The 16,424-nt window shown below is 40.5% G+C and overlaps 1 protein-coding gene across 2 annotated transcripts in view; it reads right to left on the bottom strand.

Moving 5' to 3' along the window:
* Ppn (proteoglycan-like sulfated glycoprotein papilin) overlaps positions 1-15,907 on the bottom strand; it is a 458,808-nt gene extending 442,901 nt beyond the window's left edge. For both annotated transcript variants that reach the window (XM_071598156.1, XM_071598157.1), the window contains exon 1: positions 15,597-15,907. In XM_071598156.1, coding sequence (XP_071454257.1) covers positions 15,597-15,619 — 23 coding nt within the window. In that variant the 5' untranslated portion in view covers positions 15,620-15,907. The remainder of the gene's footprint in view (positions 1-15,596) is intronic.
* Positions 15,908-16,424: the final 517 nt, after the last annotated feature.

The raw sequence follows: 16,424 nt of genomic DNA, 5'->3' as shown, positions 1-16,424 counted from the left end.
GAACAAAATAGGTTGTGTCATCAAGAGGGGTTATCAGAATCTCAGAGGCATGCGGATGCATATAATTGAGAGTCAAGATAGTAATTTCATTAATCTGATTTGCCGCATTGAACTAGTTTGCTATCAACTGATTATTTACTATCGATCAAAAATTTAAGTTTTCTATCGTGTTCACTACAGACTTTTATTTCTCTGAGGGATGGTTTCATATGATCATCCAGGAGGTTTAAATTTGACCCATGTTTTCTACTCTATACTACGTCCGGCGAACGGATTTCCTCAAGCAAAGAAGTAATTGAAATTTTAATATACTCGTAAGAGCACGAGTTTTATCTTTGAACTTGCTATTGATAGACATGGGTATTGACTTGAACCAACTATAATCCAAGCGTTGCCTAGCGCTACCATCTTTGGTATAAAGCTAGGACTGGACGAAGGCAAGTTACAGCAGTAAATTTAAACCACACTATTTAGGCTTGTGTTTAGTTCATATGTCGGCCACTGATGTAGAAAATACATAACTTACAACGATATATTCGAATATATGCACGATATAATATTGCTGAATGAGAACCTGCAAAATCTGCCGAGGGCCTTCCGGGGTCATACGCCACTTATTATTGAGTTTACGCTCATGGAAATCGTCAATCGAAATCCAAATCACGCTACTTATTTTTCGTATCTTTAGCCACAAAACGCGAATGAGTTCGCCAAGAAAATAATAGTTCATAAAAATGTTTGGACGAAATTTGTAGTTTAGGTAAATAATTGTTGAAATATGAAAACTTTGGTAATTTAAAAAATGGCAAAATCGAAATACATGCGAAAAATACACATAATATGCACACGAAACAGTTGCTGGAATTCATTAGGGCCCTTGCCAAAAAGAATTGACGGCACCGGAGCGATATCATGTACCACGATGTAAATCGGCTAACTCGGCATCAGGTTTCCACCGTGCAGTGCTTTGGTGCTTCAGGAGTAAGATCATTAACTTACCCTCATCATCGGAAGGTTTAAAATATTCCGGCTTCAGTTTTCTGCAAATTAAACCTACCAAAAACATTAACTACAATAAGTTTATTTTACCTAAGATCATTTACGAATGTTTAGCACCCGAATGATTATTTTAAAATCTGCATTTAGTATTCCGTAAACAACAGGCAATCGTCCTATAATACTCTAAAGAATAAACAAACAAACAAATAACTCGATGGGCAGTCCAGCAGTAGTAAAAAAGGGAGCCAATACAAGCTGACTCCTCACCGGGCAAGAAATATCTCAGACAAAAAGGGACGCACACAAGAAGAAGACACGAGACGGATGAGGAGAACATCATTGGAAATCTTACAAATGCAGACGAAGGAGCATCAAGAGACTTTCTACATTGACGCCCGAAGGAATGGTTGAGGCATTATATTATATTCGGATATTATAATTCGAGTTTCACTACTAATGTAAGTTTATAATTCTCGCAATTTAAAGTTATCTCCGCAATCCTGCAACTCGATTACCCAAGAAAGCGAGTACAAAACTGAAATGTGAGAAAGATCTTCACTAAAAATAGGTTTGATTCATACAAGAAGTAAAACATCACTTAATTTAGAAGTGGCTTTAATTCGGTCATTTTTCTAAAAATCAAAAAGCGCCAGGTTAATTCCCTTGCTTTATATTTTTCAATAATCAATCAAGTTCTCAAAATCAGGAGTCACGCAGTATATATACTGTGGAGACGTTCCCATATATTTTTAGAAAAATCCAAAATCTACAGAAAATACACATTTTTAAATCTGGAACACCGGCAAAATGTTCAATGATTCTCTTAAACTGTGTACGGCACGTTGTAGACTCGTCGCCGCGGGAGACCTCGGAACGAAAGTTGAAGTTTAATAGGAGGGACCCTGTTTCTGAGAGGGGAAGGAAGTTCATTGCGGAGTGAGGAGGGTTAGCTCAACGCAAAAGATGAGGGAGAGAAGGATATTTCGTCCGTGAATACGTTAACCTTTGGAACGATGCAGACAAGCTATTAGTTGTTAGCTGTTAATTAGCTCTAAATGTATGCTTTATGATTCATATATACGAGTATGATGCTAAGAATCAAACAAAGAATGAAATGCATATTTTTATGTTAATAAGCTCCTCTTTATGAAACTTGAAACGGCAAGGATGAATTGTGATCGAAGTTGTTTCTTCATTGTCAGATTTTCATTGCTCGAATATCTCGAATCAGTTTTTTTTGGTGAATTATATCACACTCCAAAAAGATAATTCAACTGAGCAGCTCACAATTCCTTCTAAGGAACCGCAAATGATGAAGTACTAGTGGACATTACTCCAGCCTTGTTTTTACATAGGTGCACGACTTTTACGTAACTCGTGTATGCACGATTTACGTAAAACTCTTACATACTAACGAGCGTCATTGATCATTATTTTAAGACACTAAATCCCGCAACTCTTTTTCATAGTTTTCTCACAGTGTCATATTGTTCTATCGCGAAACTTCTGACCAGGAAATTCATTTGAGAAGGCCTGCGCGGTCAAGTTCATTAAATCATTGGGAGAAACTGATCGTAGGATGTCCTTTTCTCGCGCTTCAAACCTTTTACCAAAGGGGCAAAGTTAAGATAATAAGCACATATGAGGGGGTACTAATGCCAGTGATTTATGAACCATTAACGTTGCACTGGGAGTTTTTTTATGGTTCTCTCGGAAAGCTCCGTTTTGTGGGCCAAGACGTATCTCCTTGCAGCGGACACAGAGCAGCCAGTGTGGTATCATTTCTAAATTTGGATTTAAAGATACTTATACGCCGACCCAGGCTTCTTAAAAACATCTACATTATCAGTATTCTCGGAGCAGCGGGTTACTAAAACAGCCAAAACGTTTCCGGATATTCTTAAAAACTTAATAATGTTCGGGGTTGGATCGAAAAGAAATACTACTCGTATAAAGATTAATTCCCGAGATTTTTTTTTCACGTCCATTCACGGCACCAAACAATATCGTGGATCGAATCAGAAGAATTCCTGTAATGCTGCTGTCTTCACTGCACCATTCGTCTGAAGCTAAAATTAAACTAACTGTTGGTCCTACGAATTGCAAATAATCTCACTATTTGATGATTTAGAAATCGTTCAAGTGACCACCCATGCTAAAATATTTCGCATTCAAATATTATAATTTTCGTAACAGACATGAACTTCCATAAGCATCTTTTTCTCCTAATTTTTCTACCGAAGTTTCTAATGAATGATGGATTTATCAAATGATTAAATGGCAATGAAAGCCTTCAAATTCCTCCTGAGATTTTCTAAAAGAAATAAGCTCGTGCAAAGGTTATTCTGGAAAATGGTAAGCAGAAACTAATTCAGAAAGAAAATATGTGTCACCTTCCTATTTATGACTCGGTGACTGGTTGGCATGAGTCCTACTCCAGCTCTGCGATTTCAATTCTGAAAGTGTTTACTGATGATCTCCATTACAGGAACCATAGGATGATCGAAAGGTGAGGACTTAGAGATTGACTAACGAGAAGAAAACTTACGGCAGGCGCAAAGGATACAAGGCGGAAACAAGAAGTTTTGTAAGCCTGCCTGAAACAAATTTGAGGAGTGATTTGTTGCTTGAAGCCCGGCGGTGGCAGAATTTTCCAAGGGTATCCAGATTCCTAATTTGGAGCCGCAGCACTTCAAGTGATATTGCCATTTGATCGACGGGACGCTCAATTATGTCACCCCTTAGCACCTCTCGTGAGGAATGCTCCAATGAAGAGTCTTCGCGATGCTGAGTTTCTCTACACCCGTCCCCAATACCTGAAAATTCTACCTCTATCTATTTACCCACCTATTTCTACCGGAACAAATGACCTCAGCTGACGGTCACCTCCTCACTAATAACTATTATACGTGTATCATTGGGGTTGATACTTTGCAATAATAAATGAGCGCTGTAACTATCACCTGGGATTCCTTAAAAATTTAAATACCTTCAGATACTTCTGCGTGTAAAATTTTAATCTGAAAGCATTCTTCTATTAACGACGCAAATTTCAGAAATCTCACTCAGTTCACACAATCATTTTTACACAAGCTGGATAATCCAACAGCCGCTATAGTTCAGTTTAGGAATAAACTGCTGTAAGCAAGGAAGACACTAGCGGAAGGAGTTAAAACAGGATGACTGCTACAAACAAATACCAGGATTATTACAGTGATAAATTACAGCTACAACTTCCTGGGAATTAGAATTTTTTATAAATATTGTAGCAACCGATATAATGGTATATGCGTTACGATATCCAATATCATGAAAACCTTTTGCTTACATGTACTACGACTGTTCAATGTGACGATGAGTCAAAACCATGACCAAATTTTTCATATTGACAAAGTCGAAATGGATGATGTTGTTACATACTACCAAACTGATCGATATAATCCATATGGTCGACTCGAATCGATATACACGATAATTATCTATGCATCGTTTCCACTTCGATATTTATTTTGCATCTACACTTGATGCTGGAAAATAAAATCACCATGGGCAGGTCACACAATCAGCACCACTATTTCCAGATAACTTTTGTTTCCAAAATGAATGAAAAAATAGCCACAGTTCAGTTACAGGAATAAACTTTCCGCCCACTTTCCAAGTTGCAAACCCTGGAACAATCGCGACTCACGCCACGCCTACCTCCCGACGCAAACCCACATCCTCCCCCGGCGGCGGCTTCGCCATGCTCCCCAGCTGTAAACCACAACCCGACGGCCTTCCCAACACTAAGGTGACCGACCACCTTTACGAGACCCTTCGTCCACTCCCCTTCCTCCCTCTCCCCGAATGCCGACACGATCCCCTCTTCAATTCTCACCCCACACGCCCTCGGACGATGCAAACCTTCTCCCACTTGTATGCCTGCGGCAGAGGACGAGTGAACTAAGAGAGAGAGAGAGGAAGAAAGAGAGAGACCGTTTCCTCTCAAACGCCTCCCGCCTCCACCCCTCTCCCCCTTCAGACTCCATAGTACACTTCCACGGGTTCATCCACGGCTGTAGAGAGGGCTTATCCAAAGGCAACACACTCTTCCTCTGTCATACTTCCTTCATCCCTTCCTTCCTCCCTTTCCTTCTGCGACTCTTTCCCATTCTCCACTTCTTCCGTCGCTAAAAGCTCCCCGGACAACCACGACGACCTTCCTAGTCACCATACTATTCCATGGGTTGGGCAGAACGCTTTCTCTTACTTCGGCCTCAACTTTCTCAACAGGGGTACTAAGATTTTAGCAGGCTGGAGAACACGGTGAAGTTCAGTATAATATTTCTTGGATGGGAGACCTCCTCACTCATTGCTTATTCTTTAATATTTGAATTGATTTTCTCTCGGATAATTTCACCCTACAATGTGATAGGATATGGGCGGAAACATGGACATCTAGAAAAACGGGCTAAGAAAACAGGGAGTTTTCGAAACGTCATGACAAATGATGAAATTCAAAGTTGCCGAGAAGAGACAGAGAAATCTGGTAGTTTTCAGTCGTGTGGGTCACAGTGCAAAATATCTTATTGGAAAATAAATGAGTTGCGCACCAAATTTAACATGTTGAGTCTTTGAAGACTCTCGAAAGTTTGAAGAGAAGTCGAGGGATAAAAGGGGAAATTTAAAGAGTATAGATATATAAAAGAAATTACGGGAAAACTAAGACAGATATAAAAACAGGGCGTTATCTCGGGATATTGGCATACATATTCCCCAAAGGGTGGGAAGTTGTGGATAACAATATTTGGGGTAAAAAACTAATTAATAAAACTTCTTGCTGGAGCATCGATGATGCCATTAGTAGTAATATTTTTCCTCCATTTTCCATTATTTCATCAAACAAGAAAGCTACCCACAAATGTAAAAGAACTCAAAACTTTAAATACAATTCCTACTGATTACAAGGTCCGAGTGTCGGCTCCAATAACAAGTCCGGGAATGGATATACATATCTCTAGTACAAAAAAATTGCATTCGGTAATAGGAACAGCATTTTACATCTACACAATATCCCACAAACCTAAGGGTGTTTGGTGGGGGGTGTCATGGCACCACCCGTAAAATGCGTGCAATAAAATAAAATACAATGTACAAAGTAAGAAACATAGATTAAAATGCATCCATTTATGCATGATATACGAATTATGCAATGAAAATTCGCCCTTAATATTTTTTAAATGAAACTTTTAACTTCAGCATTACAAGAATGAAAACTACGGTATAAAGTAGAATTAAATCCATCCAAGTGTCTCCGCACACAATGTCATACTAATTTGCCTAGCTTAATTTAATTTGCCTAACTTACATTGCCTAATTCAGCCAACGTTCAAAGCTGAAAAAAACAATGTTTGCAGAACAGATCCTAGGATCAAATGTGTTACCATCCAACCGCTGAAATCAGCTTAGTACTGCTGCGCACACCTCGATATTTCCGGCGAAATACGCGAGAACCTTTCAGTACTTGGATAAATCCCCCACATATGTTAAAATTTTCAACACATACCACTTACTGAATACATAATATTTAGATAAAAATTTGAATGACGTATTATAGCAATTTTACAACCGATCTGATTTTAAATGACCACAGAATAAGTGCTCTTGCCTGCCAAAACATGCATATGCTATTCGCCTAGCTCACGTCACAGCGTGGAATAAAGCATTCGCACGCACGTATGTATTCCATTTGTCTCATTTCGAGGGATATTTAATTTCATCCGGAAACTTTTGAAAAAAATATTCATAAAATCGAAAAAAGGTTCTTTTGCCGAGATGAAAAACAATACTCTAAACTTGGAGGAAGTAGAATGACACAAGGAAATCTTGATTTTATCGCGACAAAAATTTTTATAATTATAAAAACATAAATAAGGCAGATGGAGCAAAGTAATTGATGTTTAGGAGTGCACGGAGTGAGGACGAAAGTGTGCGGATCTGTAGAATGATTCAGTGTAACGCTAATGGTTTTCATTATAAAGAGCGCTTGAAGATTTTAAGACCCTTGCAAGACCACGGCATTTTTTAGCAATTTAAAATACCTGCATTAGACGTGAGGCTTCCATCATCATAATTATTAATACGCCTATTAACGTTGGGTTTCAGACGGTCACCAAACAACTATCATGTATTGTGCATCGCTTAACACTACTAATAATAATAAAAATAAACTTAATGTCTCCGTAGAACTGAAGAAAGTAAGTCACTTCGAGCGAAATATCATCGCACCATTAAAATCGCCATAACTCAAAAAAGGGCGGCCTCGTAGTAAGACGATCTCCTCACCCGTGAGCGGGGGAGGCGAAGGGGGGAGGGGAGGGGTAGGGAGTGCAGCGCGACTCGACCCTCGCATCGGAATCTCCACTCGCATCCTCGGCCGCGCTCATAAAAATTTTTAACGGCGCCGTCCCAAAGGGACGGAGGAGGGTCTCCTCCCATTCCGCGCTCCGCAACCCGTTCCGTGAGGGTACGACACAAATCAAAGCGGGCGCGAATGCAAAAGACTTGGGGTAACTCATACGCGGCGCATCTTTCCCGACCCCTTCTCCTTGAGCAGCTACCCGGTCCCGAGGCGGGCTTGTCCCTCCTTCCCGCCCCCACAAGTCCGTCCCCTCGTCAGTCAACTTTCCTCTGCCCATCTCTGGAACAATGGGCCACGGCGGAATAGAAGTGGGGCGTCGGCCGGGCCTCCCTCCCGCCCTCGCCATGCTGACCACTCCGTTTGGGCCCATGGGAATGGCCGGCGGCGGGGGAAGGGGTGGGTTGTGTCGGGAGAGTTTCGTCGGGGCCCATGGGGTGGGTGGATGCGCTGGGGGAGAGGAGGGAGAGTAGAATGGCATACGCAACACGTGGTGCCCGCATGTTAAGACGGAGACGTTTGGCGGTAATGCGTTTTTGCACCGCGAGTACATGGTAGGTAGAAGGAGAAGGCATTAGCATGGCGCGCCTAGAATGTGAACGGAGATGGAGCATTGATTAAAATATCGCGAGTACTCGTTTATTCTCTTCTTGGGAGGCACCTTAAACACGTCGTAATGGAAGCAATTTCCGGTCAGGTTATCCGAAGAATTGGCGCATTAACGCAACATCAACTCCAACAAAGAGGTCCGGAGTGGAAAACTTAATCGCTTGTGAAAAGTTACGCTCATTTCTATCTCGAGCTCCTAAGAACATTGCGCCAAACGTTATAAGCACCAAGGTAGCACATGCGAGGCTTGGACTTTTAGCAAGGTTCAGGACACAAAGGTTTAACTATGACACGAAGGAAATTATTATGGCCCCACACTATTTAGGTAGGGTAACCATAAAGATAAGGAAGATAGACTCCAGGAGAGATAATAGTGATAATAGATAGATAGATAGAGGTCTTTATTTGGGCGAAATTGAGACCAAATGGTCCCTTCTTCCATTTATAATAGAAATAGATTCTTCTTCCATTTATAATAGAAATAGATTGATAATAGAAATAGCAATGAAAATTGAATTACATGCCAGGACAAAATGAGATGCTGCGTTGACTTCTGTTACATTGGTGAGTGCATATGCTCGTGTATGTTGGCTGCTAGTACTTGTATTTGCATGAATTTAAGTGAAAATGGATTTTGCATGAATACATTCGTCTGAGTGGGTATCCATTGGCATGTTTTTGTTTGTTTTGGATGTGGTTGCATTCTATTTTATGGGTGGTCTCCGAACACCCTCCGCCACACGCCCTCACGGCTGCTTTTGGGGCATTGTAAATGTGTAGAGCTATTGCGTTTCCCACATTGCATTAGTTTCTTTTGCGGACAAACTAATGCATTTCAAAGATTAGCTTAAATTTAAATAATGCGAGTCTGGACATGACGTATTTCGCGGTCAAAAGCAACCAGACAGCAATGGAACACCGCAAAAATCTTTCACCATAGCATGTAACGCTGGAAATGGAATTATCGCAGATGGAGGAAAAACCAGTGTGAAAAATGACCAGTCGCGATGATTAAATTACTAAACAAGTCAGCCACATGCCTAAGATGAATATATCTCAGGATTCTCTAAATACCACCGACAAATCCATCCTAACAATCTAACCGACAGCTCCATCGTAAGGGGTGTTCCAGATGCTTCTCAAATGATAGTCCCTAGGAACAAAAAGGATTCGAATTCCTAAAAACGCGTGGGCACATAAATAGTTCAATGGATGATGTCATTGGTAGAGAGGATCTAGTGAAAGCAATTATAGAGATCCTCAGGCACCGACTTTGTGATTAGCACGCCACTGATCGATGGACCTTGTTAAAATGTACAAGCGTACGAATATATAGACACCATTTCTTTAAGCTTTCCAAAAATTTCAAATCTTCAGTCCCTCGAAGGTTTCCAATTAAGGAGAACAATATTTTATCAAACCATCAGCTTTTCGTGGAGTACGTACGGTACGGATTTCCTTCAAACTAACTCGACGAGACCTATTTTTCAACTGGCGACCCTTAGCACGGAATTTTCATGGAAATTTCTTTTTTTTTGAACCTGCGACTAATCTATTACCCAAGGTTATTCAACAGAGTGAAGCATGAGGGTGTGAAACGACGATAAGAGTTGGCTGCTTGAATCCTCACCACTGGAATTTTAATTCCGGCGACTAATTGACCCAGCCGGGTGTTTCTCTCCTGCCTCGGCAACCAAAAACCTGTAGGAGCCGACTACCCAGTAAGGGTAACGAAATCTCGGCCCTTTCCGCTCAACCAGGAGAAGACACGATCGTATGGAAAAGCAGTGGAATGTTATTAACACGCTGTTGTACCGTGAAACTCCGAAAGTGGTGTACTTGCTTTAAATTGAGTCATTCCGATATCAAATCTATGCCTCTTTCTTTAGTAAGGGCGTCAAAGACCTCTTATAGGGAGGGCAAGATAAGTTAATTGGGACAATTGGTCTCTAGGGGGACCCCTTCCATCTCACTCACTCACCCCCCCCCCCCGGGCTTTCAAGATTTGGGCCAAAAATATTTGCACCTATGTCATAACAACAGCCGACAACTGAATGTAAATTACGATTCGAAGAAGCGTTACCCATGAGTGTAAACGGGAAATTTATGGAAAACAATTCCATTCATAAATTTCAGTAAAATCTGCGGAGTTTGATAGGCAATCTTGCCCCCCCCCCTCATGCTAAAATTGCAATGATGACTACGGAAGGTGATAATTTTGCGACTTAAAAATTTCAACATCAGTGAAATAAATAAATACAAACTTAAAAAGAGAACGCAAAGTGTCTATAAAATGTGGAATTATAAAGATTTCGATCTACTAAGTTCCTGTTAGTAATCAGGTGACGTAACAATTGCAATATATTAGGTTAGATTAATTTTCCTACATTTTTGCATGAATGTATAGCATTTTATTCCAATGAATTGCATTACAAAAATGAGCAATATTGGCGATGGTAATTAAAACCGGAAATGAAATCAATCAACGATGTTCTAATCTTTTTACAAATAGAATCCCTTGAAAGTCGTTTTCCACCATTAAGTTTAGTCAACATAAATGCGTAAGTGACTGTTGATGATTAACACGTTTGCTTGGGCTCCCTGCATTGGGAAGTATTGTTTAAAATGGCAAGCTGAAAATTTTCACACACATTCTTTACTCTTTCAAACCACTATCAACGGCGAACCAATGTGACAAAGGGCATACGATGAAATCCAATTCATAACAAGAAGGGATTAAGCTATAACATGCAATACCATAAAGTTAGCACTTTCAAGACAAGAGTATCTTCCTGGTCATGAAAAACCACTTTGGCCAATATCTGACCTTGGGAGGACGGAATCCGAGGGAAAGGGACATATCTTCCTGTATATTAAGTAGCCTATTTTTGTCGAGGCCCTTAAAAAAGAATAAAATAAAGAGATGCCGACCTGTGCATAACCGAATAAAATCCCGCTTTCATGTAGCTAATGTATTAAATATGGGCTGAGTATAAACGGAACAGAAGACTGGGAGTTATTTTTTTAAATCTACCGAGGAATCCCACTACCTTTCTCACTCTCTTACCAATTTTCGGTCCCTAAATATTACACAATTTTTCAAAAGACCTTTGAGGAAAAGAAGCATAAGTTAGCGATTAAAATAAGCAGAAATAACCGAAATAAAAATGCTAAAATAATGATGAGTAAGTAATGTCACTTTCAAGAATTTATAAATGCAAATTAATGACTTTTAACCTCAATGCAACCATTTCAGATTGTAAAAATCATACGCTTTGGCCGGGATTCGAACCCGGATCCCCTAAATGTCCGGTCGAGTGCAATAGCCTGTTAGGCTTTCGAGGTGTCCTATTAACTCTGAAATTTGGAAAACTCTGAAAATTTCAGAGTTTAATAGGACGCCTCGATAGCTTAAGTGGCTAAAGCACTCGACCGGACATTGAGGGATCCGGGTTCGAATCCCGGTCAAGGCGAATAATTTTTACACTCTGAAATTGTTGCGTTGAAATGCGTATTAGCGGATGACTCCGTTAAAAGTTATTGCTGCGGCATCTCCCGCAGTTTCTCTGGAATTGGACTTTAAACCTCCTTCAAAACTCAAAAAATAGGAATAGTATATTTTATATTTCAAATGTGTGTATTAATTGAAAAATTCACGCTTGAGCCAACGTATTAGACAGACGTGCACAGTCACTCGGTACAAACGAATAATTTATGGTACGTAGTGATTAGAACTCATATCCTTATTAATTCTTTGTCGTCAAAGCTTTCTACAACAAGATATTTGCTGGGAAAAACCAATTAGGAAATTATTCTAAATAGCAGAGGAAAATTCATTTTCACGCGAATCACCAATTGTTCGATAATTTCTGTAATCTTATGATAATTATATAATATATATATATATATATATATTTATATATTATATATATATATATATATTTATATTATATATATATGTATATATATACATATATATATATATATACATATATATATATATACATATATATAACGATTGTCCGGAAAAACTCATACGAGCGGCACAATAATGGGCTGACACAACATAACACAAATAGAAAAGAATAGACACATATAAAAGAACACTTACACGGTAAATTGTTCGAGCTTTCGGCCCTCTCAGGGGCCTTCTTCAAGAGAGACTCTTCAAGAGAGACTCTTCAAGAGAGAGTCTCTCTTGAAGAAGGCCCCTGAGAGGGCCGAAAGCTCGAACTACATATATATATATATATATATATATATATATATATATATATATATATATATATATATATATATGTATGTATATGTATATATATATATATATGTATATATGTATATATATATGTATATCTATATATATATATATATATATATATATATATATATATATATATGTATGTATGTAGTTCAGATATTAACATGGGCCTTGAAATTAGCTCGACTACCGGTTACATAACCCGCATCAATGAATGAAAATCGTATTAAGTAAAAATTATCGAAATAGCAAAAGGTCGGTTTCGCGAACTCTTCACGTGATTTAATGTATTCCCAATGAAGTGAATGAAAATTTGACTGTTACTATTTATATTTTCCCAGACAAAGGTTTTCTATGACCGCATCCAAAAACGTTTGCTGAACAGTCACTTCCAAATTTGTTTTATTTTGCAACAAACTGTAAAACAGAAAATACTAAAAACAACCGTGTCGATTCCCTCTTGATTTACGATTCTGGAAACTTCAATCTCGATACCTATGTCAACTTTGAAATGAAACTACATAAGATAAACATCAAAAAGGTCAATTTAGCTAAGTTTGCTGAATTAATAATTTCCGATCCTAGAGTACGCTCGGAAAATACAAGTCAGATGTCACTCCGACGACCACTACTGCGAACCGAACGGAGCGATTTGAACGTCTGACGTTTTCTGCACAAGGGAAGCTCTACAGGGATCGAAGTCAAGCATGAAATAACCGCGTTGTTTAGTTATTCATTCGGAGAGGATACCAGTAAAACATTCCATTGATGAAAAGAAAATGACTGAAAGACATTACGGATGATCTTCCGCAACTTGAACTCGAAAAAATAATCCGATTTGGATAAATGCAACACATGCGGTGATTAAATTGATTATCCGCAGTTTTCACTGCCGAGTGGTCATCGAGAGAACCATCAGCGCGTTAGTTAACAGTTACATGGTAGTGGTTGGGGATCAACAACAGGGGAAGAATTGATGTCTTGTTTGGTTACGCAAACCGTACTCATGAATGCTCTGTTTCACGAACCCAAGCATCCGAAGTTTATGGATAAGGTAACTCCCTTCTATTGACAGCCATTCAACCGAGCTTAAAGGCAAAAGGAATAGAGGCCTCCCGACTGAGATGAGACCGAGCTAAAAGAAAACGTCACCGACTCGAAGGAGCGTCCGAGGAAATTCAGAATAACGAAGCAATGCACCCCTCCGGTGAGAGTCGCAAGGTATCCAAACCGACGTGCCGCCCCGTCGAAGGACTCAATCGGTTTGGATTACCTTTCCTACACTTCGACGTCCGCGACTGCGGTCTTCCGATGAGACGTGACATCCCGGACGAGCAAACAACTCCTTGAAGGTCGAGCCCGAGTGTTGATGGTTCAAAACAGTCATTACGACGAGGGAGGGCCTCCGAGATCTGAACGAGCCGCAAAAGCAACTCGAATAATCACACACCATTGAGATTTGGTCCATAAAACACAAGGCGGACGCGAGGTCCTTGCGATTAGGGAAATTCATATGAAAAAAAACAGCTATTGCCTTTATATGTAAGTATCATTTTAGAAAAAAAAGTCCATACGTCCCCTTTCAGTAAAGATACTAATGCCGACAAACGGAAACCTTCATGAGTTTTTGATCATGGAATGATGGAACAGGAAGTATAAAATAAAGTTTGAAACGAACAAGAAATTTCGTATGAAATGTCATTCGCTCATTAATCTTCATTAGGATTCATATTTTTTTCTCAACTGAAATGCCAAATGTACACGTACATATGTATACAGATATTGTCAAAATACTCGGGCGTCGCTTTACTATGAATATAAACATAAAGAACTAGCCCTAATCAAGTTCAACGCGTGTGATTCAATACAGATGTATTGTATTGTCCAGAATTTTAAATGAGCAAGTGTTACACTTCAGTGCTACGTGGTTCAATTTAAGAATGAACAAGCTTGAATGAAACGTTTCCGCATCTTCCGAGACGAGAAATTGAAAGCAAGGCGTGGCACATTTACCTCCGCATCCGTAAACAACAATTTTGCAAATACAAGTACGTAAGCAGGCGATTAGACGCCAAGGTAGTTCCAGACTAGCAAATATATTATCAACGAAGTTGATGGAAGACGAGGCTTATTTACAACAACATAATATATCAAAGGAGATATAAGGAATTTAAGATAGTGGAATTAAATAAAACGCATCTCAAAAAATGCAGAAAAAAATTCACAATTCGGTTGTAATGATAAAATATCCCGGGAAATATAGAATGGAAACAAATTATTTTCATTCTTTGGTGGAAAGTGTGTTATCGTAACATCTGGTGGTACACATTAAATCAATAGTACTATATGAGATGAATGATCAGTGGGAATTCGGAGTTCAACGCTTCTTCTTGCACTCTAATGAACACTTACTTCCAGAGCTGAATTTACCAATTCCAATCAATTTATTGTCAGCTAAATCACATAGCATTTGTGCGTATCCGCGACAGCAAAATCTATTTTTTTAATCGACCTTTCTCACAATAATTTCACCCGAGCGGTCAGATTCCGATATTAATTTTATCCACCGCAAGCCTCAAATTCCAAGGCTGGATGCAGGCCACAAGTTCCTCTTCAAGTGTCGGTCACGCTAGTTAGCCAGCTTCCGAGACAGAAGAGCCGGCCGAAAGAGTGGCAATAAAGCGCTCGAGGGAGTTGAAAGGTGGTACTTCCACAAAATCAAAATTTTAAATTGATCTGCGATAATGAATCACTCGGACAACCTAATCGGGGCTAAACCCTAAACTATAGTCTTTTTTGAACGAATAGTAGGCCCACCGTACGCTACCGCAACAAACCATCTCAGTCCGAGAAACTGTGAACAAATTTCCATGGAGATAGTTAATGGAGCAACGCGTTCCAATGAATTCGGTTTCCGCTCAGCGAGTACCTCATGACAAAACATAATTCATAATACATCGAATAAATCGCTCCATAGACACAAAACATATACTCTTAGGGGGAAAAAACTAGACCAAACCCTGCCATGAAAGAATGCTCCTCTCCTGACAAAACAATGCTTCTGAACTTTTTCATTATCCAGCTCACACAATCGAAATCATTTCTCCGCGAAGAAGAAAAAGAGGCAGAAAAAAGTATCCGTCGTTAATGGATCACTCATTAAAAGAGCGCTTCCGGTATTGTGGAAAAAAGGGATAAAGCTCATCCTTCTCAGAAAATCGCCCCTAAAACTTGGAGAAAATCGAGTCTCGGTAAGAACAGATTCCCTTTCGGGTCCCGGAGTGGGAAAGAGCGGGGTGGGTTTGGGGCGGGGGAAGGGATACGAACCCTTACCTTAAAAGTCCGCGTCGCTCCATCTTTGCCGCCGGAATCCTCCAACCCACTCGCTTTCTTCAAACAAACAGCAAAAGATGAAATAAAGAAAAGTCTCTCTTTCTCTCCCCCTTCGCCTCCTTCGGATTCCGAAAAATTTCCACCGATCAGTCGGAACGAGGGAAAAAAACGTCTCAACGAGTGGAGATTATATATATATATATAAGTATACGTGTGTGTATGTATACATATATATCTCTCTCAGGATGTCAAAAACCCGGGACAGAGCACACCCTCTCGCCCGATGGTGGGCAATGGAGAGGTGGACTCACTCGTGGGTAAGAATGCGTACAACTGCAGCAACTCCTCGAGTGCGTGTGGAGCACCTCCGGAGAAACTCCGGGAGGGGACGGAGAGGGCTGAGGGAGGGAGGGCAATTGGGGGGGGGATTTCGGGGGCGTGGAGAAGGAACTTTTCCGGTAGGGCTCCGTGTGAGCTCCGCGCGCTAAAGCGAAAAAGGCCGCCGGGGAGGGCTGAGAACAGTGCGGAGAACTGATCCTTTCGACTGCCGTGGCTCTCGGCTCACGTGCAACTGAGGAACTGACAGGCTGGAGCCGGGGAGTGAGAGAGAGAGAGAGAGAGGAGGATGGTGGCGGTGGTGGTGGCTTGCGGTGCCATGGGTGAAGCGGGCGAGGGGAGAGGGTGGGTGGGGGCGTCCTGGTAGGGCCGCACTCGGAGGGGAGGGAAGGCGCACGGGGAGGAGAGGGGGGGGGAGAGAGGGGCGGGCACGAGAGACAGAGAGAGAGGAAGCGATAGAAGGCGGCTGGCGAAGTCGGGGTGAGATGGGCC

This window comes from Hetaerina americana, unplaced genomic scaffold, assembly GCF_022747635.1.
Source record: "Hetaerina americana unplaced genomic scaffold, ioHetAmer1.1.p SCAF_9, whole genome shotgun sequence".
NCBI lineage: Eukaryota > Metazoa > Arthropoda > Insecta > Odonata > Calopterygidae > Hetaerina > Hetaerina americana.
The sequence above is the reverse complement of the archived record's forward strand: the minus strand, read 5'-3'. Positions and strand labels throughout refer to the sequence as shown.